Source organism: Apiospora aurea (genome assembly GCF_038362705.1).
Source record: "Apiospora aurea strain CBS 24483 chromosome Unknown utg000005l_segment0_segment0, whole genome shotgun sequence".
Classification (NCBI taxonomy): domain Eukaryota; kingdom Fungi; phylum Ascomycota; class Sordariomycetes; order Amphisphaeriales; family Apiosporaceae; genus Apiospora; species Apiospora aurea.
Genome location: NW_027117392.1, coordinates 4,004,382 through 4,026,932, shown reverse-complemented (window position 1 = coordinate 4,026,932; position 22,551 = coordinate 4,004,382). Strand labels below are relative to the sequence as shown.

General features: G+C 53.7%; 6 protein-coding genes across 6 annotated transcripts; 3 read left to right on the top strand and 3 right to left on the bottom strand.

Annotated features, from left to right (window-relative positions):
• Positions 1-2,813: 2,813 nt before the first annotated feature.
• PG986_007799 (DNA replication complex GINS protein) lies at positions 2,814-3,582 on the bottom strand (the record flags this gene model as incomplete). The annotated part of the gene is made up of 3 exons (XM_066844021.1): positions 2,814-2,907; positions 2,970-3,490; positions 3,556-3,582. The coding sequence occupies 3 exons, from the start codon at positions 3,580-3,582 to the stop codon at positions 2,814-2,816; spliced, it is 642 nt and encodes a 213-aa protein (XP_066700133.1).
• Positions 3,583-4,216: 634 nt separating this feature from the next.
• Positions 4,217-6,132, top strand: PG986_007798 (phosphoribosylaminoimidazolecarboxamide formyltransferase/IMP cyclohydrolase; the record flags this gene model as incomplete). Its single annotated transcript, XM_066844020.1, has 3 exons — positions 4,217-4,359; positions 4,440-5,919; positions 5,977-6,132. The coding sequence occupies 3 exons, from the start codon at positions 4,217-4,219 to the stop codon at positions 6,130-6,132; spliced, it is 1,779 nt and encodes a 592-aa protein (XP_066700132.1).
• A 933-nt stretch (positions 6,133-7,065) lies between these two features.
• On the bottom strand, positions 7,066-10,464 carry PG986_007797 (uncharacterized protein; the record flags this gene model as incomplete). Its single annotated transcript, XM_066844019.1, has 3 exons — positions 7,066-9,482; positions 9,560-9,936; positions 10,016-10,464. 3 exons carry the CDS (start codon positions 10,462-10,464, stop codon positions 7,066-7,068), a joined length of 3,243 nt encoding a protein of 1,080 aa, XP_066700131.1.
• Positions 10,465-15,024: 4,560 nt separating this feature from the next.
• Positions 15,025-16,063, top strand: PG986_007796 (uncharacterized protein; the record flags this gene model as incomplete). The annotated part of the gene is made up of 4 exons (XM_066844018.1): positions 15,025-15,057; positions 15,111-15,713; positions 15,737-15,871; positions 15,926-16,063. 4 exons carry the CDS (start codon positions 15,025-15,027, stop codon positions 16,061-16,063), a joined length of 909 nt encoding a protein of 302 aa, XP_066700130.1.
• A 505-nt stretch (positions 16,064-16,568) lies between these two features.
• PG986_007795 (uncharacterized protein) lies at positions 16,569-20,109 on the top strand (the record flags this gene model as incomplete). Its single annotated transcript, XM_066844017.1, is given in 3 exon segments — positions 16,569-16,634; positions 16,649-17,006; positions 17,066-20,109. The coding sequence occupies 3 exon segments, from the start codon at positions 16,569-16,571 to the stop codon at positions 20,107-20,109; spliced, it is 3,468 nt and encodes a 1,155-aa protein (XP_066700129.1).
• Positions 20,110-20,654: 545 nt separating this feature from the next.
• Positions 20,655-22,551, bottom strand: PG986_007794 (uncharacterized protein; the record flags this gene model as incomplete). The annotated part of the gene is made up of 2 exons (XM_066844016.1): positions 20,655-22,339; positions 22,401-22,551. The coding sequence occupies 2 exons, from the start codon at positions 22,549-22,551 to the stop codon at positions 20,655-20,657; spliced, it is 1,836 nt and encodes a 611-aa protein (XP_066700128.1).

Below are 22,551 nucleotides of genomic sequence, written 5' to 3'. Positions count from 1 at the left end.
CGGGGTTTTGTCGTGAACCATGATCAGGCGAGTAAACGCAGGTTGCATTTAAAACGTAATGGAATACCCCAGCAAAATGCAATACAGCACTGGAGAAAGCACGGTAAGGAAGAAAAAGGATGGGGAACCCAGGTTGTGCGCCAATTCAGTTTCCGAGGGCGAGAGCGCGTTAGGGAAAACGACCATATCTGATGAACGAACGCCCTTGACGCGAGGAAAGCTAAAGCCATCCATATCCATACTACTACCAGCATACGTTGGACGATAGATACATCGTCGGAAAGAGTGGCTCTGCGCGCGAATAGGATTGAGGCTAGGTTTAGACAGGCTTGAAGGAGTTCCAGAACGGGCCTCGATCAAATTTGCATGTGGTAGTGATAGGCTGGCTTTGGCTGGCTTTGGCTGGCTGGCGGCGCTGGTAAACGCAAACCGTACCTTAGCAGCAGTTCTCTCCATACTATACCTGCTGTACCGGCTGTACCTACTTCAAGGCCCCACTGCCCTGTCCGTGTGGTTTTTCCCTTGATTTTCTGCGCTACGTCTATTGTGGTACATACGGCTACCTGAGGCACTACCCATTGATCATGCAGCTCTCATCCCTGCAGCGACAGGGGGTGTTATCTCTGAGCAAATGGCAAAAACATCATGGGTAGACAAATAGGTAGATTGATACCTACATAGAAGCACTGATGATGTGAGACCTCGAGGGTGGTTGAAGGAAAAAAAAAAAAAAAAAAAAAAAGAAAAAGTCAGTGACTACCCCTGTCAGCAACCGGCAAACGTTCCACCCTGGTACTTGGTCGGTGATCGAAAGAGAGGCCTGTCCGTCCATCCTGACTCCCGAGTGCTGACAGCAGCATACATACATGATGCATAGTGCTTGGACGCGAAGCTACCAGTGCGGAAGTACGAGCTGATGTTTTGCCAATTGCAACGGGCAGCAACTTACACAAACGCATTACTCATTGCATGCGGGGTTAAACAGCCCATTCCATCCGTGCCGGCAACGGCGAACTTTGAGAAGAGATATCACCTTCTGGGTGCATTGCATGCCCTGTAACCGGGCGGTACAGCAACTATGTCATACTCATGTGCTATAACCTCCGACTACTAGGTAGTCCTAATTGAAGGCTCTCCTTGCTCTTGGAGATTGGACCGAAAAGGAAAGTCCAGGCCTATGGGCGGATGTTAGCCTCCATGTGTGACATCCACGTCAAACCGTTTGACCTGAACATTCAAAATGCCTCCCCCCCAAGGGGCCACAAGAGGGACTCTTTTCTCCATGGATCAATCGATGGCAACCAATCTGCCTGCAGCCAGTGCACCTGTGCTGGGCACCACTTAAAGTTGAGGCTAGGTCTCTCCTAATTTCTCGTGAGAAGAAAACACAACCAATCACAATTACCTATGCAGGCTAGGTAGATCCTTCGGTTGGGAATGATTGAGGATACTCGTCGGCCGTTACGAGCGAGGTGCATGCCGTTGGCGGAAAGCAGGGGCGGGGAGGCATTACAGTGGCACAGATGCATCGTAAGAATCTGCTAACAACCATGTCAACATGGTTCGGTGGCTGCATCTCACCCCTCAGAACATCAAAACATCGTTGGCGCCGAATATGCGACCAAGCAATCAATCCCCCCTATGCGGCTGAACATGGAAATGTGGACTCGTGCTCGTTTTGCTTTTTGCCAGTCCCACGTGGGGATAGGCTTCCGAGTCTGAAACCCACGGCCCTGTACAACATGGACACAGACAGCAGTTATACATACTGTAAGACTGACTGTGCGTAGTAGCCCTCCCAGACTGTATATATATGTCGACGACAGAACAGCGTGGCCTAGTGAAGTACAACCAGATCAATCTACCTAATCACTCGACCCAGCTTTGATGCTTTGACTGCCCCCCAGCCATCCAGACTGTGCTGTGGCAGAATCGTGACAAACCGACCCCCACTCCTATCATTAACAAGTTCAATCTCCAACCTCAAAGCGGCCCACTGTTGCCTAGGGTCGCCAGTGGCTTTACTGACAAAGGTATTAGCAGTACCAATATTGCAACTGAGCCCCCAATTCGAGATCGAGAAAAAAGATGGGTTGCATCCAGCCCGATTCTTTTTACGTACTTCCAAGCTATATCATTGGTAGTTCTAGACACCGGTGGGGGAGCCCAGCGGGCCGGGCCTCCGAGCTTGACAGCGTGTAACGGAGTCGCATCCGATGCCACGGCGTCTCCATCTCGCGAATGGTATAATCGTCATCGGGCGGTCTGTTCTGGGTAGGACATGTGATGGGTATGGGTTTTTGCACTGGTTGTTCAACCGTCCTGTTCAACCGTCCTCTAAAAACGGACTTTGGCACTTCCTTTGTGTACCTCCCCTTGCTGCAGCAAAGCCTCGTCCCTCGTTATCCCATAGCTGCTGCAAGAGTGCATATGCAAGTACCTGTCGCAGCCTGCCCGGTCATTCCAATGTGACGGCGCGTTTGATGCCGACTGGCTAGTCCTTCTCCCGCACCAACGATCCAACCTGGCTGTAAACAACATGGGGTCGGTTGTCAGCTTCCCGCTTGCACGCCCAGAGCAGGCCGTGAATCCATGTCTCGATTTGGCCAAGTGCATTGAGCCGATCCAAGTTGCAATAACGGCCACCGAAGCAAGGCGATCGCAAGTTGGCCGTCTAGCCGATTTACTGCAAATCTCAGGCAGCTGGGTAGTGATTCGAAACCATGCCATGGCCCATGTTTTCACGAATCAATACCGAAGACCACTGCCGGTTTCCCCATTTCATAGTAAGGGGCTAGCTGGTATGGCAGTGTTCAGCCGAGTTTCTGGAGATATCCTTGGGCGATCAACCGCTCCACGTCTCCTTGGCGAACGTAGAATTGACTGTTCTTGGTCAAAGTGATGGCTCTGGATAGTCGAGATTTTAGTCATGGATAGCTCTCGCTCGTTAAGAGGGGTCGACCACTTACCCGTATTCCGTCTGGATCTCGCCGGCATCCTTCAAAACTCGGACATCAATGAATAGATCACGGGGCGGTTCAAGACTGCCCGTCAAGTCGATATCGGTCCATTGGCCCTTGTATGCAGCCAGCAGGTCGCTATACTGGCGGACATAGTCTTCCTCCTGCGGACTCAAGCTGCTTGAGCTCGTATCCGTAGCGGCAAGGTTTGAGCCACTGTTTGACGAGACCTGTTGGCCCGGGAGATCGACAAGGTCATAACCTTTCCAAACAAGCTCCTCAAGCTTATCGGTTCTCGTGCGGTGGTAAGCCAGCAGGCACCGCTTGTTCCTGCGGATGGACAAGTGGTTGACCAGCATAGTGCAGGATTTGGCCTGGTCCGCGTGAGGGTCGAAGCCGCCTTCGAAGGACTCCAACATGTCTGCCAGGTCTTTTTCAAGATCCCGAACCTCACGTGTCACGGCGCGGACCAGCTCGGTCTGATACGGCGGCAAGTGCGCCAGATTCTGGGCCCGTTTGGCATGGTGGACCTATAGAATACACAGTTCAGCTCGATGTGAATGTGTGCGGTGAAAGTGGTAGCATTCGAATTTACCAGCTTGTTTCCCAGATCTCCGTACATTGGATCGTGGTCTTGGTGCGGTCACGAGAATTGTCTTTGCTATATGTTTCCGCCGTGACTCCCACCGGAACTTGATTCAGGCGAGTGAGAGAACGCGAGGGGTTGGTGCGCAGTATCTGGCGGCGAATGGTCTCAGTTGCCGGCTCAGGAACGCGTCGGCGCGTAAATTGGATCGAATGGATGGATACCTCAAGCTTGGTATTACATAAGGAGCCACAGTGCCAGTACTGTACAATACAGGCAAGATTTCTTATCTATTCACTGTCCTTTATACTGTGCTTGTAGCCTCCGACACACGGACAATAGGATGGGGTAAGAAAAACTGCCCCGCGATTCTGAAATTCTAGGGCCAAAAATTATTTGCGCCAGACCCTTCGGTTACCCCGCCATTTGCATCATACCCTGGAAGTCAAGCCAAATCGTTAAGACGTTTGGTGGCGTGATCGGCTCTTTTTTTTTTTTTAATTCTGTATTTCTCAACTGCTTTGGGGAATCTGATTTTTTTCTCTTTCGAATCTCTTATTTGGGTAATTATTCCGCCTATTCATTGGTAAGAAGACTATCTGGTAGCCCAGCACATACAGGTACAGGTTGGTTGACACTGTTGTTCGTCCAGGATTCGATTGAAATCATCATGGCTCAGAGAATTGCCATTGTGTCGGTATACGACAAGACCGGCTTGCTGGACCTTGCAAAGGGCTTGGTTCAGCAGAATGTCCGCATTCTGGCTTCCGGGGGCACTGCTCGTATGATCCGAGAGTCTGGCTTCCCAGTCGAGTAAGTGCCAATATACCCGAGATATTTGTATGCACACACCCGTTTTGTGTAAATCCAGCTAAATCTTTCTGGCCATGAAGGGATGTTTCCGCCATCACCAAGGCCCCCGAGATGCTGGCAGGACGCGTCAAGACTCTCCACCCTGCTGTTCATGCCGGCATACTAGCACGAAACCTCGAGTCGGACGAGAAGGACCTGGCCGAGCAGAGCATCGACAAGGTCGATTATGTTATCTGCAACCTGTACCCTTTCAAGGACACCATCTCCAAGATCAATGTCACCGTCCCCGAGGCCGTGGAAGAAATCGACATTGGCGGTGTCACTCTTATTCGAGCTGCGGCCAAGAACCACTCGCGCGTTACCATTCTGAGCGACCCCAAGGACTACCCCGAATTCCTAAAGGAACTCAAGGACGGCGAGATCCAGGAGACCAGCAGAAACCGATACGCCCTCAAGGCATTCGAGCACACAGCTGACTACGATGATCACATCTCGGCTTTCTTCCGTGCGCGATACGCCGGCGACGGAGCCCAGCACTCAACCCTCCGTTACGGTGCTAACCCCCACCAGAAGCCCGCCGCCGCTTTCATGCGCTCGGCAGATTTGCCCTTCAAGGTTCTGTGCGGTTCTCCGGGCTACATCAATTTGTTGGATGCGCTCAACAGCTGGCCGCTGGTGAAGGAGTTGAAGGCCGCGCTCGGCAAGCCCGCTGCTGCCAGCTTCAAGCATGTCTCTCCCGCTGGCGCAGCCATTGGCGTTCCCTTGACTGATGAGGAGCGGAAAGTGTACTTTGTCGATGACATTGAGGGTCTTGAGACCTCTGGTCTTGCTCAGGCCTACGCCAGAGCCCGCGGCGCTGATCGTATGAGCAGCTTCGGAGACATGATTGCCCTCAGTGATGTTGTCGATGTACCTACTGCCCGCATCATCTCCAAGGAGGTATCCGATGGTGTAATTGCTCCCGGTTACGAGGACGCTGCCTTGGAGATCCTTAAGAAGAAGAAGGGCGGCAAGTACCTTGTTCTTCAGATGGATCCCGAGTACCAACCCGATCCTACCGAGACTAGAACCGTCTATGGTGTGACACTACAGCAGCACCGCAACGACATCGAGATCAAGCCGAGCTCGTTCAGCCGAACCATCACCCCCAAGGACTTCAGCCTGCCCGAGACCGCGACTCGAGACCTCACTGTTGCGACGATCGCCCTCAAGTACACACAGAGCAACTCGGTGTGCTATGCCAAGAACGGCCAGGTCATTGGTCTTGGAGCTGGCCAGCAGTCTCGCATCCACTGCACCCGTCTTGCCGGCGACAAGGCCGACAACTGGTGGTTCCGATTCCATCCCAAGGTCCTCGGTATCAAGTGGAAGAAGGGCACCAAGCGCCCCGACAAGAGCAATGCCATTGACTTGTTGGTTAGCGGCGAGCTTCCCAAGTCGGGGCCCGAGCGCGACCTTTTCGAGGCCGTATTCGAGGAGCTTCCTGCTCCCTTCACCGAGGCAGAGCGCGATGAGTGGTCTTCCAAGCTCCGTGACGTTGCCGTGTCCAGTGACGCATTCGTAAGATCCCTCCCCCCTGACAGCAACCGGAAGCCACCTACTGACACATATTCACAGTTCCCCTTTGTTGACAACGTATACCGCGCAGCTCGCTCAGGTGTCAAGTACATCGCCGCACCCGGTGGCAGTCAGAACGATGGAGCGGTCTTCGAGACTGCCGAGAAGCTGGATATTGTCTTTGTCGAGCAGAACATCAGACTTTTCCACCATTAAGCGAGGGATATTCCAACGATGGCAAAGTCGTGGTGGGCGGACCAAAATGTGTCTTGAAAAGACCCGAAACTCAAAGCAGATGTAACAAATAGCAAAAGAAAGATACCCAGGTCCATGATGAGAGACACAAGTGGTTGAGATGGTGAAGGTTTTAGACGACGGACTATTCGGTGTTGATGTATACTGACCAAAACACCTTTAACGCGCAGGAGGCTGAAAAGAGAAAGGGGTAATAAAAGTTTCAACACTTTACTTTGGGTTTGCAACATGCTTCGGTTCGAGGGTGTGCTCTGCTTCCATACTTGCTTCTTCGAGTTAACAGACACCTCACTCCAACGGCCGGCGGTTGATGCTGGCCTTGTATGGCAGACCTAGTTTGCAATGCGGGGGGGGGTTTCTTCTCTCACTGGGAGGAGGCGACAAGGAAAATTAGTTGAATATGACCATATATCATGGACTAAAGTCTCATTAGACTACTAATACTTCTATGCGTGATGTGTCTTACTCTAGACCTCTTGTGAGTCTTATAGAGCATCAGGCGTGTATGCCATATATGTGTTTGTGTATAGATACAGGGGAGTACTACAATATGAAAACATTAGAGTACAGTTTGTGTAAGGCCTCAGAATATAGGCTGATAAGCAGATCCCAGAAAAAGCCCCCATGGTACAACAGCTAGCCAACAATAGCCAAGCCAAGTTTTTGTGTATGCGGTAGGTAGGATGTATATAGGCCGAATATGATGCAATAAAACCTCCCCATTGATGGATGTTGTTGTTTCAACAGTTGCTCCAAAACTCCCTTGCCAAAAACGAAGGCTTTGTGTGTTGGCAGCCTTGAGCCAAAAGTCCTCCCGTATCAATCCTCCCAGAACCCCGTGTAAATGCTTGCGAAGCGGCCCGAAACTCATGCCGCGAGTTTTAGACTCCCCCTCTAGACTTGCTGCAAAGACTTGAATCGTTCCTCAAACGCGCGAACCTTCTCGGCTTGAAGTGCCTTCTCGAGTTTGCGTGCTTGGTTCACGGCAGCTTCGCGCTCCTCTTGCAACTGCAAGACCTCAATCTGAGCCGTGTTCATTCGGCTCACCACCTCCTGCATCTCGACGTCAGCCTCCGCAAGTGCCTTTTCTAAGCTTGTGACCTTCTCCCGAAGAGCAGCAACTTGTGTCTCCTCGGCGACACTCATTGCGCTACCCGACCGGGTCATATCGAGGCGAGGGGATTTCGCTCCAGCACCCGCGAACAAGGGAGACATTGGTGACTTTGGTGGGAACATGCGAGGTGAGCGAGGCGAGAGGCTGCTGCTGAGACGAGACAGCTGCTGGCTGTGGCTCTCTTTCAGCGTCGTAAGCTCATCCTCGTGGCGAGATACGCGTTCTTCCGAGGCAGTCTGGGCAGCAACAACCTGCTCCTCGAGCGTCCGTAGACGAGCTTGAAGGGCAGTGATGTGCTCGGCATTAGCCTTCTGAGCGGCTTCACCTCTAGAAACCGTATCCGTGAGGCGCTGCCGCAGGTTCTGGTTGGAAGCCAGTTGCTGGCGGACCTGAAGGGCCAATTCCTCGACACGGCGCGCAGACTCTTGAAGTTCGTCGGCGAGAGTCTTCTCGCTATCCAGGTAAGTCTGCTCCTGGGCTTTCAAGGCATCGAGCTGGGCCTTGTACGAAGAAACCTCTTGCACGGCGAGGTCGCGCTCCGCGACCGCGGACGACAAGCTTTGCTGAAGCTTCTCCATGGCCAGTTGAGTCTTCTCATCATGCGTGCTGCCGGAGTCGAGGTTCTGGATACGCTCGAGCGACTGCGCGTAGGCCTCCTGGAGGTCTCGGTAGGCCGCTCGTAGGGAGTCGGACGTGACGGGCTCGGCTGAGCTATCAGAGTACGCGCTAGAGCGCGACAGGTTCTCCGGGATGAGGATATCCTTCTCATCGAGGAGACTCCTCAAAGAGGAGATCTCTTGCTCTGCGCGGTCGAGATCCATCTTGAGTCCTGCAAGGTTCTTCTCAACCTGCCACCTCTGCTCAAGAGCCTCTTCTGACCTACGGCGAAGAGTATTAATCTCCTCGCGCAAGTTGGATACCTCCTTCACAAAACCGGCCTTTTGCGGAGAACCGCTGAGCAGTCGCTCACGCTCGCTTTCGAGAGCTCGAATTTTCTTCTCATTCTCGCGGTTCTGGCACTCTTGCCGCTCGAGAAGGGCCTTAAGAGCCCGGTGTAGCGCATCACGCTGCTCTTCAACGTCCTTTAATCGGTCTGAGAGCGCGTCACGGGATTCAGTAGTCTTAACAGACTTGGACCTCGATAAAGAGGCCGATCTCGACAGAGGAGTCTTCGACACGGAAGGAGGCCGTTGTAGTCGAAAAGATGGTGGTAGACCTGTCACTGAGCTCGAACGCGACATACGAGAAGTGTCTTCGGCGATGCTCCCTATTGACCTTTCTTCCTTTTCTTGTTTCAAATTCGTGTTTTCTGACTTGAGCGACTGGAGTTCTTGTTGCATCTTGGTTGATTCATATGACATTTTCTCCAAGTCGGTGGCTTGCGCCTCGAGGCCTTCGACCCGAGCTCGGAGCTGTGGCACGATCTCATCACGCAGGTTGTCGCGCTCATTGGCAGCAGTTTGAAGTTCGCCTTTGAGAACGGTCAGTAGATCTTCAAAGTTTTCTTTGACTTGTCGCTCCTCGGTCAGCTTGCGTCGCAGAGTCTCGCAGGTGCTTTCCAGATCCTTGACTCTGTCAGAGTCGTCCGCATTGCTGAGCTGTTCCAAGTCAAGCTGAGAGGCTCGTTTTGAAAGGTCTTTGATCTGGTCATCAAGCTGTTGTCTCCTTGTTCTCTCGTCTTGCAGCTTATTCGTCAGTTCCAACCTGACTGAAGCCATTTCCTGTTCCGCCCTCCTCTGTATCCTCTCGACTTCCTCTCTGGACTGGTCATAGTCACTGAATTTGGTGGAACTGTACCCAGAATCAGAGAAATAGTCGCTAGTCCTCTTGTTGTTAGATGAGGATGCTGGATTATCCCTCTCGGCTTGCAATCTGTCTACAAGATCCTCGAGATCCATCTCTCGCCGAATCGACGAGGCCAATTCGGCCGAGATGGCCTTCAACTCTTCTTCCATCTCCTCGATTTCCGCGGGATGGTTTGGTAAGATAGCAGGTGGTGTGGCAAGATATGATTCGCCGGATTCACTAGAGCCAGCGGACCCCTTTGGAGCTTCAAGTAGAGATGATGGTCTGATGGTGGTGACCGGGGAAGCATCTGTGTAAGTGGTGTTTGACTTCGAGGGGGGTATGGCGAAGGTAGTGGCGAGAATTCCGTCGTCGAAGGCGACGGTGATCCCCAACTGAAGAAAGTTCCAAGCTTGGAAGACGAAGACCCAGGTGATTTGGGTAGTGGTTTGTCTGTATTAGGAGACCTGGCTTCGTGATTACTATTACTGGGCGATGGTGTCGTGGCTGTGTGTTCCTCTGTATTAATTTGGCTAAGAGTCAAATGTGGTGGTGCAGGTTTGCGGTTGACGAAGAGGGACATGTTTCTCTCGGGGGTGACGGGATTAGGATTATAATTAGACTGACCAGACGAGTCAGAGTTGTAGCCGTCCAGGACGCTCAAATGATCATCGTCTTCGTCAGCGGGCAACGGATCCTCAAAGTCGGCCGGATCGTTGGGTTGTGTCAGCCCAGCGGTAGCTACTGTTTGAGGAGCTGCAGGGTTGTCGTGGTTGTCAGGAGACCTTGGTTGTTTGGCTTCACCCAGTCCGGCAGCCTTGTCAGACTGCAGAGGCAGGGGGAAATCCTCAAGAATGGAGAGTGTCCTGCTTTAATCGTTTAGCACTTCCTGCTCATGACTGCATCTTGGGTTCGGATGGCATTCCGATGCGACATTTGACTCACTTTTTGCAGTCGCCCGGGGACCGATGCGCCACTGTCTTGGGTGGGAGCTCTATCAGGACCGGGGACTTCTCCAATGGGACGGGAGACTTCCTAATGGCAAGCGGGAACTCGTAGACGGTAGGGCTGTCCAAGGAGAAGGACCTCGAATACCGCTGTTCGGGCCGTTGGAGGTTCCTGGTAACGGCGAGGTATTCACCCGACGAGTATCTCGAGACGATGGGCGAAGCGGTCTTAGACAAAGGCTTGCGGCGAATCGGGGTGTTCAGCGGCGGGACGGTTGCCGAGCTGTCAATGACGAGCTTCCGAGTGTTCCTAGCAGTGGCAACCTGGTCCCGATAAAGACTTTGAGTAGGAGGGAAGGGGACATCAGATGAAGCACCGAGAGTCTCAGAAGTGGACGTCAAGGAGGGGCGCCTCTGGGGAACATATTCATCGTCGACGGGATCCATGTTGGCTTAGGCCCTTGCTTCGATCCTCATGACCTGCCTGGCCTGTTAAGACCAGATAGGAAATGGAATGTGGAGGGGAGATTATTGGTCTTCCAAGTTCCAACCCAACAAGCCTAGCCAAGCGAGGATGGATGTCGCGCGGTATACTTTCGAGATGGGCGCAATCTGCGCGCCAGCGTCCAAAAACAGCACAGCACACACAGCGAAAGTGGATGGTGTCTGGGTGTGGAAGGGAGAGAAAGACACAACGGCCGACCGAAGCGATATGTTGCCCGCCGTCCGTCCCATCTACCATCTACTACGTACGGAGGTCCAGGGGTCTTGGCCAGGGTAGCGTCGCAGTCGGTCAGGCGATGGACAGGGACCAATTTGGCCATTTGGGCCATTGGAATGAGAAGATGGTCGATGGTTTGTGGACGGGGTGGTGGGACGGCGACCTCTGGAGACCTCTGGAGCCCGCTAGTGCAATCTCTCTTCCCTGCGCGGCGCCCCTCCAAGCGCCGTGACTGGCCGCCCAGCCAGTTGCCCCTGCAGACATCCCCTGTCGCTGCAGACCGTTTTGGGGAGCAGGCAATCAAACTAATCAGAACCGCCCAATAACCCCCTGCTTTTTCGCCAAGGTGGTTAGTAGGTCTTTTGTTTGTGTTTCTTTTCTTGTTCTTCAACTTGTTCCAGTGTGTGTGCCGCCGTGTGCGAGTAACTGGCATACCTACCAACGCAGAGAGGCGGCGCTAGCTCCTTTTTCCCGCATGCTGCTTGCCGCCTTGCTGCAGGTACGAATACCACTCTGGCCAGCGACTGGACAATCGCTACGTGCCCTACTGGCACTGGGCATGAACATCACTGATGATGTTATTTTAGAGAGCATGCTGTCCCCCGGACGTGTCGCACCTGACGGCATGGAACTCCTTATCAAGAATGCCTGGGGTCAATCAATTGATCGTGATAGCATTCCTTGTCCTGCGGAGGTATGCAGGGGCACTGCTGCCACTGCTACTTATTCCAGCACTTAAGTGTAGCATTGCAGTCGTAAGCTGGATAGGAGGGCAAGGTTGAGAGATTAAGATGAGCAGGTGCCAGCTGGGCATCTGTGAGCCGTGCAGCTGTGTTCTAGTCGCGTGCAGGGTCTGGTCGATTCTTTCTTCTTGCGGCAAGCCCACCTTCTCCATCCTTTGCATTGCTGCAGAACGTACGTCGATGGCGAGCAGCATGTAGTTAGTGTATGTAAAGAATGGCGCGCGGTAAGCCTTAGTACGCTGCTAAACATTGCAGATTGCTCAAATAGATTGATGAGAGCGTGAGAGGCGCCTCAACTTTGACTTGTCAACCGCACGAGAAAAGAAGGGGGGAAGCAAGTGGAGGCGCGTGACTTGCATCCGTTCTTGTACGCTCATTGGCAGCGGTGTTTTGAGAAACACCCTTGCCGTGAAACAACATGATCCAATGATGGATGCGCGCAAGATTTTCCATCCCGGCATAGCCAGTCGCTCACACATCCCAATCGTCATGATCGTACGGCGGAATCAGGGAAAGGAAGAAGGGGAGACAGACAAGAAAATGTAGTCGTATGAAACTCGACCTCGTCACTCTCGCTCGCCTCATTGTCTGTAAATGAGCGCCAAGGGTCCCCGTCCAGATCTCGACGGTGAGTGTTCGTTGCCGCCGTGCTGGAGATCTGTATTTGTCCAGCCGCTGTAGCTTCATTTACGGGATACCAAACCCAAGCGCTGGAGAGTCTCTTAGACTCGGGGGTACCCGCCTAATACTTGGTGGATGCAAACCGGAGAATCTATCAATCCATCTACTGGGGAGTACTCCATAGCAGTAGTATGTATATGGGCCTTTTGGCTGTCGTGGGTAGACGGGATTTTGCAAGACATCTTGCCAGGCCAGGTGGTTCCTCCAACACGCTGGTCGGCTGGGCGGCTTGCGAGACCGTTGCGATGCACAGACTTGGCTGTGTCACCGAACGGCGAACAGACAAAAGATGTTTGACAGCTCAGAAGACTCGCAGTGGTTGGCAGTCCGAAGCCATTCGTTCGGGGTCAAAGAGACTCAAAGAGCCGTGCGAGGTCCACAAACGAGAACACCTGACACGCGGGCAGGGGGAAAGGTCGGACGAACTGTGAAGGCCCGTCCAGCCGTCTCGACTCGCCCTCTCTCGAACTCTCGTGTCTCCTGTGCCCGCCCGGCCGGCCCCACGCAAGAGCGGCCGTGCATCCATGGATTTATTGATTGGGTTTAGTGCCAGGAACACCCTCCAGAGCCTCATGGAGATCCCAGCCCAGGCTGGTCTTGGTAGTCAGCAAATCTATAGATCCCGCACAGCATCGGTGCACAAGAGCCCTGGGCCTCGTACTGCAAATTGCCAAGCAAGCAATGGCACCGTCAACTGTGCATCTGGAGCGGACAACACTGGCGCGGCCAGTCGCTCAGCCACCTTGCACTGTAGCCACCCTATTTGTGGATTTTTGGAAGGCGGCATACGGAGTACATGTATCGAAAACTGGTGATACGATCGGTAGGTATTGATTGATATGCAGCTTGAAGACAGCAATCAGTCAACGGATCGACTTTGGTCTGCTGTTTCTATACCCAAGGTTGGGTATAAAAAGAACAAACGGCTGGGACATCTCGGGAAATCAAAACGCTACCTGTCTCAGCGCCACGATGCAGAAGAACTCTCTGTCACACAGGCGAGACGCCCACGTTTTTTTGTTTTTTTTTTCAAGTGGCATCTTTGGTGGAACATGCCGCTGAACGACGTCAAAGATGATTGTAGTTGGTCCATTTTAGGGAAGCCGGTCGCTTGTAATGGGATTTCCCGGTATCATCGTCGGCATTGCATCCTTGATCGACGGTGTGTTTGATCCCCGATAAGCCGTCTATAGCACAATCAATGTGACAAGTCGTCCGAATATGCTTGACTGCAATATTGAAGTGGTTGTTGTTTCCAAAAATTCGCTTTGGACACTCCTTTGGGACCATCGGTCCCCCGAGATCCTCTGCATGCCCAGATTGCGGTTATGGGCGCACAGGTTGGTACAATTGGCCGTGCTCGAGTACTTACGCAGGATATCCAGCATATGGTGTTCTTCTTGACCGTCCGGGCTATCTCAATATAGTCGGAGGGCCGCGGCCTGCCTTGACTCGAGAATCACCTTCAACTAGCCCCTTATGACCGCTGATGGCCAATTTCAGCAGGGCGTGCCAGTAGTGCAAAGACGGGCGCAGATAATCATCCGCTCGATTATTCTTATATACGTACGTGTGTTGTCAGAATCAACGCTTTCAGATTGGGTGTCGCACTTCCACATGGGATTTCTCTGGTTCGAGGGTATGCTAGCACCATACACACGTTCCCGAGCTTGAACGACACCGCCAAGTGACACATGATGATGCTTGCACAACGTTACTGGAGCAGTTCGCGTGATTAAACAAGACTGGTTAGGCTAGGTATTTCCTATGATTTGTTCTCAACTTCGAGTTCTCCAATATCGGTACTGGATACGTGCAACAACAACCAATTTTGGGGAATCGATCACATGTCTTCCAGGGATTATTCTGTTCGCCTACTTGCTGTATATATTCAACCTGGAAAGGGGGACAACGCCAAATTTTGCCCATTTTCTCATCCGGCAGCCCACCGTGATGGTCGCAGCTCCCTTCAGTACTCAGCCTTATTCTTCGTCATACAGCTTGGCGTCAGATGAGTGCCACCGAAGAACAGAGGCCAGGCAGCCAAGACGACATCATGTGTTCTGGACCTTTTCAGTGGCTATGGTTCTCGGGGAGAGAACCCACCGATCTTCCTATGCGCGGTTAATCAGTCGGCTGCGAATGCCCACATTGTCCATTCTCAACCTGCCCAGCCATGTGATCGTGCGGCTTTAAGTTTGAGCCCCCCGTTAGGAGTTAACACTCTATCGGGGATGCCGCTTCTGAATGAAACACCCACCTCGATCCGGGAAGATGTGCGAGGAGCGGCTGCTATCTGGGATGGATCAGGATGTCTGTGACAACATCCAGAGCCTGGATAACAAAATGTCAGATGAAGTCTGGATGCCGAACCCCATACGAGAAATGCGTACACTAACAAGGCCGGGGAAATGGACAAAAGGACGTCCGATATTCACGATGTTTATATAAAAACCGCTATCTTTTCGCTGGAAACGCGAGAGCTTCTGAAAGGGAAGTCTTGACGACTACTGCCTCCATGGTTCGAGCTGCGCGAACCGTCATAATTACAAACACATCCGCGATGCACCATCTGGACCCAAGCCTAACTTGTCGCGACTGGCGCATATGAGCTCAGCTGGCTTGGCTAAATGCAAGGGTTACGATGAACGTCAGTTTCGACCAACTCTCCGGAGGCGACCGGACACAGATCGCCTACTCTCTGCCCCCGATAAGCCCTCTTACTGGTAGCCCTTTGGGTCTCGTCGTCGTCACCTCCCTCCTTCTCGCCGGGGTCACATTATTCGTTGCGTTGCGGGTCCTAGCTCGGATAATGACACGAGGCGCTGGGCACCAAGGGGGAGTACATGGGGCTACGACGACATGCTGGTGGTGTTTGGTTTCGTGAGCAACTTGGTCTGTTGTATAACGTGGTACGCGAGGGTAGCTAACGTAGCCATCTGGGTCAGGTCACATTCATACCAGTAACCATATTCACATCGCTTTCTGCGCTCTACGGTGTAGGAAGGCATGACGATGAGCTAAACGACTTCATCAAGCTTCGGGCCCTGGAATACCAGTACTATTGGCAGATCTGCATCGCCTTTACCATCCTGTTCGCTAGATGGGCCATTGTGACGACCCTCATGGGTCTGACCAAGGGGTGTCGGCTGGTCCCTCAGCTGTGGTTCATCTTTGCTTTCTCGGCGGGCGTCTTCATCTGGGAACTAGCAGACGACATAGCAACATGCGATCCCATCGCCGCCACATGGAACCCGGCACTCGGCACTTGCAGCATTGACGCCTTCCTCGCGCGATCGAGCGGCATGTTTGTCAGTTCCGCCGTCAGCTTTGCGCTTGACCTATCGTGCGTCGTGATTGCCTGGCGCCTCCTCCAGGATTTCGATTTCTTGAAGCAGGCTCGGTGGGCGCTTGGAGTCATTTTCGTCTTCGCCATCTACGCCAGCATCGCACCCTTGGCTCGCCTCCACTCCTTTGACGCCTATGCAGATCCGCACGAAAATCTCTGTAGGGTTCCTCTTGTATACCCCTTTCTTGGCCACGGTGCGGCAGTAAGCGAGGCACACACTGACAGGCGAGCCTCACAGACAAACTTGACGACATCATGATCTGGTCGAATATCGAGGCCGGTATGGCTTTGATAGTCATCTCTGTGCCATCTCTCGCGAGGATATCGATGGGCTACTTTGGCGAGTGGAACGGTGACCTGGTACGCAAACACAGAAGGGGTGCTTCAGTAACCAACATTGGCAGTCCTATCCAGGATACCATAGAGTTCTACCAGTCGGATCGACTGTTTGCCGGAGACGCAGGTAAACTACCGATGAACGAACTCGAGGCAACCAAACAAGGCGGACAGCCACGAAGACCAGCCTACTTCACTAGGAACTATAGCTTTTGAGGCAAGGGGAAGCAGTACTATAATATCTCGCAATGCTAGAAGTAATACTGTCCCCGCACAACCCGGCGAGCGGCCTTCAACGCTCATGCCAACCGCTGCGTCCTGGCTCCCGAGGCGTCTTGACCTCCTTTTCTGATTTTTAATTCATTGGCACCTCGATGATCGAGTCCAACGTGTTGGCATCAGTCTGGCTTTGGAATAAATATCCCATTTCGCTTACATGGCGCCATCGCCATCGCCATCGCCATCGCCATCTCTCACCATATTTGTGTGTTTGTGGCTGGCGATCTTACAGGTTGGCAAGCGCGCCCCGCGAAAAATGGTGCGACATATCATGCATGTAACCTCGAAATGCCCCTCTTTATGGAATACAGGTACTAAATAAAGGACACTGCTGCACAGAATGCTCTTTCGTTGCTTGTGAGCTTTCAACACATGTCTTCCACACTTGCAATCATTCCATGCAGAATCCTCCAAGTATCCAATATCATTGAACCAGGGCACGATGGCGGACACATCGTGCAAGTCTGCTTGCTGTAGCGACAAGCAGCCAAAGCTAGATGGGCCCCCTGTAACTTGCAATAGCGAGCGCCCAGATCCTGCTGCTACGGCCGACTGTTGCGCGGGGGAGGAAGCAGGCGGTCGCTGTGCGCCAAAAGCCGAGGACGAAGCAAACAAGAAGCCAGCAGATGGTTGTTGCTCAAGCGAAGCTGGGAACTGCAGTCCTACCACAGACTCCGAGACCACCAAGAAGGCGGACTGCTGCAAGTCGGCACCTGTGCCAGTCCCAAGGCAGTGACCAAGTGCGCAGGAACCGGAGCCTCGAGTACCAAGGATCTAGCCGAATGCCCGGATCCTTGCTGCAAGGACGAAGAGGTGAGGGTTGTCGCCACGGATAGCACTCCGACTTGCTGCGACGGAAAGTCATCACCATGCTGCAATGGTGAGACGGCATAGAGTACAGAAGCCACAGCCCATACCACTAACTGACCAATCTGCTAGATGACTGCATCGACCGCATCGCGTTGCGCGAGTGTGAGAAGACATTCGAGAATGCGACTGACCATTGCAGTAAATCTGCGGCTGGATGTAGGCCTGAACCTACCTTTTATTGTGCTCTATACCCAGCTGACCCCTTCCTAGACACTGCCTGCTCTGAGCCCAAGTCATCCTCTGAAGCTCCGTGCACCTGTCACGCACGGCAGGCGCGAAACAAGTATGCAGATAGACTAGATGCTATTGGCTGCATATGTAGGGCACTTGTCGCCTTGGGGCAGAATTCTTGCTGCGTTAACTCTACGGACACGTCGCTCAAGTCCAGAAACAGTACAAAGCGACCGGCAACCCGTAAAGCACCAGGGAGTTCATGTGTCATCGCCGAGAGCTCTCTCAAGAGACAGGCATCACGGGCTGCCAATGTATCCGCGGCTTCCCCAAAGCCTTGTTCGGGGGATGCGTGCTGCCCCGGGAAAGCAGCTGGTTCACCTGGAAAATCCGAATTGCAAACATCCACCAGGGACTTGCGTAGTGACCTAGACATCGAGAAAGGCCTGCCAGGAACTCAGCATGCTGTTATTTCGGTTAGTGGTATGACTTGCACAGGATGCGAGACGAAACTGGTCCGCGCCTTGGAATCTTTCCAAGGCATAACAAACCTCAAGGCCAGTCTCGTCATGTCCAGAGCAGAGTTCAATTATGACTCGAGGATCATATCCGCCGTCGAACTATCCCAACAGCTCGAAAGAAAAACAGGCTTCTTATGCGAGGAAATTAGCACAAAAGGGACTTCTCTCGACGTGTTGCCGACCGGAGACGTGAAAGCGTTTGCTCAACAAGCACTGCCGTTAGGGGTGACAGCGATGAAGGTTGCGGATAAAGATACGGTCAGAATCAGCTTTGACCCAAAGGTCGTTGGGGCTCGAGATTTGATCGAGAGAACTTTCAATACACCACTTGAGCTGGCCCCTATACATCGGGGCTCGGATCTAGGCGCCGAGAACAAACACGTCCGGCACGAAGGTTACATGACCGGTGTCTCGGCCATCTTGACCATCCCAGTTCTTGTACTGGCTTGGGCGCCTCTGGATGACCGACCCATAACCTACGGCGCTGTATCCTTGGCGCTTGCCACCATTGTCCAGGTTGCTATAGCCGGCCCCTTTTATCCCGCAGCCCTAAAGAGCCTCGTATTTTCCAGGTTGATTAAGATGGATCTCCTCATCGTCCTCAGCACCAGCGCAGCCTATATATTTTCGGTCGTTTCGTTCGGCTATTTGGCTGCTGGAAGGCCGCTGGCCGCAGGCCAGTTTTTCGAGACGAGCACGCTGCTGGTCACTTTGATCATGATTGGCCGGTTCGTCAGTGCCTTCGCCCGCCACGAAGCACTCAAATCGATATCTATTCGATCCCTCCAGGAGACCCGGGCGACCCTGGTGTCCATAGATGGAGGAGTGCCGGAAAGGGATGTTGATTCGCGACTTTTACAGTACGGCGACGTGTTCAAGTTGAAGCCGGATTCCCGCGCACCCACGGATGGCATTGCCGTATCGGGATCATCCGAGGTCGACGAATCCATGCTTACAGGCGAGTCAAGGCCAGTCGAGAAACATGCAGGATCGTTGATCGCCGCTGGCTCTATGAACAGCCATGGAAGCTTGATAGTCCGGCTTACCCGGCTACCCGACGAGAACACCATCAGCACGATTGCTGGCATGGTTGATGATGCCAAGCTCACCAAACCGAAACTACAGAGCATGGCAAACTACGTGGCGAGTCGCTTCGTGCCTGTTGTCGTTGGCCTGACGGTTCTCGTCTTTGTTGTCTGGATTGGTGTTGGTATCCGCGAGCAGAAGCGCACGCCTGCCGAGTCGGCGATTCAGGCCGTTACATATGCCATCGCCGTCCTTGTGGTATCGTGCCCTTGCGCGATAGGCCTGGCGGTACCAATGGTCATCGTGATTGCGAGTGGGATGGCCGTCCGGCGTGGGATCATCTTCAAATCGGCCGCCGGCATCGAGACTGTGCACAGGGTGACGCATATCGTCTTCGACAAAACGGGGACGCTCACCGAAGGTGTACTCTCCGTGGCAGCGGAAGAATACGTTAGGGGCGGCAACCATACTTCAACTGCTGCGGCCATCCTGGGTTTGGTCGGTGATATCAAGCACCCGGTGTCCGTTGCAATGGCATCGCATCTTAGGAACCGTGGCATTGAGCCTACCGTGGTTCGCGGCGTCAAGTCACTCACAGGTAGAGGCGTGGAAGGATTCGTGGGAGAGAAACGCATTCAAGCAGGCAATTCACGCTGGCTTGGCCTGGAAACAGAGGATTTCGTTCGAGAAACCTCAGCTCGAGGCCTCACAACGTTTTGCGTCACCATTGATTCGCACCTCGTCGCAGTGTTCGGGCTATCTGACTCGATCCGCACCGACGCAGTGTCCATCACCAGTGAACTGAAGAAACGAGGTATCGCGTTGTCCATTCTCAGCGGCGATGAACCTCGGGCGGTTACCGCAGTAGCCGAAACCATCGGCATTCCGCCATCGATGGTCAAGGCCTGGTGCTCTCCAGCCGACAAGGCCAAGTATATCAAAGAACTGATCTCGGCCTCCTCACCCGTCACCCACAGCGGCAGCAGCAAAGCACCCACGAACAACGTCATCTTCGTCGGCGACGGCACCAACGACGCGCCGGCACTCGCCCAAGCCACCACGGGCGTCCACCTGCCGCCCAGCACGTCCAGCGCCGCGGCCGACGTCGCCTCGTCCGCGGCCGACGTCGTGCTCCTCCGCTCCTCGCTCGAGGGGCTCGTCGACATGTTCGACATCTCGCGGGCGGCGGTGCGCCGGATCTGGTTCAACTTCGGCTGGAGCTTCGTGTACAACGTCTTGGCCATCCTGCTGGCGGCCGGCGCGTTCGTCGCCGCGCGCCGGGATGGGGGCGTTCGGATCCCGCCCGCGTATGCTGGGCTCGGCGAGCTCGTCAGTGTGTTGCCGGTCATCCTCGTGGCTGTGTCTTTGAGATGGTCCAGAGTTTGGGGTCAGTGATCCGATTAACAAGTTGCCGATATGTGTTGGTTTGGTTGGGATATCCAGCGTGAGGGATGGAAACGTTCGTTTTGGAAGCCTTTGGGCCATTGGAAGGAGTAAAGGAATGGCTTCCTAGTAGCAAGGTCATTTGGTAGAAGAATATTGGATAGTAGTCATTCGTTTGGTAGATAGTTCACGACAGAGCAGTCTACTTAGACAAACATAGCTGATTGGGATACATTATTTACGTTTCTTACTGGCTTCGTATCATTACATTTTGTGCCGGAAAATGCGTAACGTGATGAACCTTGCCAAACAATAATCACAGGCGACAGTATCGTCTCGAAAGGCAAACCAAAACACCCGCCAAACACGACATACGGTACATGAGAAGCTAAGCGAATTCAATGGTTCTGCAACTCATAAGTGTATTACCTATTACAGAAATATGGATATCTTCTACAGAGGCGTGCCCGTCTGGAACAGCCTGTGATATCTCTTGTCTTGGTAGCCGTACAAGGTGCAGGCCTTCCCTTGGATCTCCAATACGACATTAAGCGGCTTTACGCCTCCACTGCTACAGATCTGTCTCCAGTAGCCACTGCGGCTTCCGGCTCGGGACCCCACGCGTCAACGAGGACGGTAGGCAAGTCCCGGATATCCACGTGCTCCGTACTCCCCAGGTCGACAACTCGTATAGCGTCCACACCCACGATGCCCGACTTGAGCGCCATGAACCGAAGCTCGACAACGTGGCACGATCCCGGAGCCAGCGGCCCCACTCGCACATCCGCACTGAGGCAGACCATCTCGGCGTTGTCCACGGCGCTGCTGTGCTGCATGGCGTGCACCAGGCTATCGTCCATGACCGCGTCTGCCACACTGCGGTCGCGTGCCTGTCTAGGCTGGTGTGCCGCAGAGCTCATCGGCAGCTGCGATATCGACGGCGGCCGGTTGATTCTGCTCTCGTTTCTCCGGCGCTTGGGGACGGCCACCAAGGCCAGCTTCCGGGGTGCCGCTGTCGATGCCGTCGCCGACCGGTTGACGACGAATAACGTCCACACAAACTCCTCTCCTGGGCGTATGCGCTGCGTCCGCTGTGGGGCTGAGAAGGTCACGGTGATGCCAAGGTCCGGAAGGGCCGTCTCCAGCTTATTCGCCGCTTCTAGAGACGGGAGGGCATCCGGTCTGGCTACCGCCGGCGCCACGAGGGAAGTCATGCTGTTGATGGATAGCTGACTGGGCCTATGGGAACGTTGGATAGGCTGAGTCGCTGGTCCGAAGCCGGGGTTTAGAGGCAAAGTGAAGTCTAGCGACGTGGTCCATGCCATGAGGAGTTTAGGGGTACAAATCCCTGGTTGAACAAGGGCAGTCGCGGCAATCTCGATGTTGAGGTCGCGCATGGGATTCTTAGCCAATGTCTCCACTTCATCTGGCGAGATGCGATACAGGAACGTGATATGATCGTGCGCAACGCACGACATAGGGAGAGTCATGCCCGATTGCGAAGTGAGGTCGTCGACGGTGCCGTCCGGCACCGTCATAGATATGGACGTAAGTGCTATCTCGCAGTCGAAGAATGACGTGAAGTCGATCTCAAGCATCGCGATGATAGCAGGACTCGGCGGGGTGGTATTTGGCCGCGCGAATCTGATTCGAGAGTGCACAGCAGGGAATATGCGCAGGGCAAGCTGCTTTGGCGATACCTGGATAGGTCGCAATGAATCCTTGCTTTGCTGGGTGACTGGCGCCACGCGTGATACCCGTAAGGCGGACAGCCGCGGTTTAATCCCACTCAGTTCTGGGTCCTGACCGAAGGACTCGAGCAGGTTGAGGCCGGAAGCTATGCCACTTGGTAGATAGCCATCTGCCAGAACCACCGGCAGACCCAGGCTGGCGGGCTTTATACTAGCAGCAGCCGTGAACACCACAGAGGGTCCTTGTAGCCTCATCCTGGGGCGGCCAAGGAGTAACGGCAGCCTCCATATCGCATATATGCAACGTGTATCGCTAGGTTCGGCGTCGCTGTCGCCGCTGTCGTCACTATCGGCTATGATGAAGGGCTCTTCTCCCTGTTCTAGAGTTCCGGAAAATATATTCTCGGAGGCGGGCGGGGAATCGCGATCGGGGTGGCTGCCGTTGACAACGTGTGCCTCTAAAGAGATGACCAGACGTTGCAGAGAAGATTTCAAGATCTGTTCTTCTACATAGGGTGACCTCAAAGAAAGGTAGACCTCAACGGTTTCATCTGGGGATCTACGAATAAGCATGTGAGAGACGGGCAACCAGGTAGTGGGTGGTTAGCCTACCGAAAAACAGAGCCTCGCGGAGCTCAATGGCTTGGATGCTCTCCTGCAGCGACAGCCCGGGTGTTGGGAGGACATCTTGGAGCTTGAAGTCGGTAGCGAGAGGTATGAAGTACGACAGAGTCGCGCCCTGGATGAAATCAACAGTCGTCAT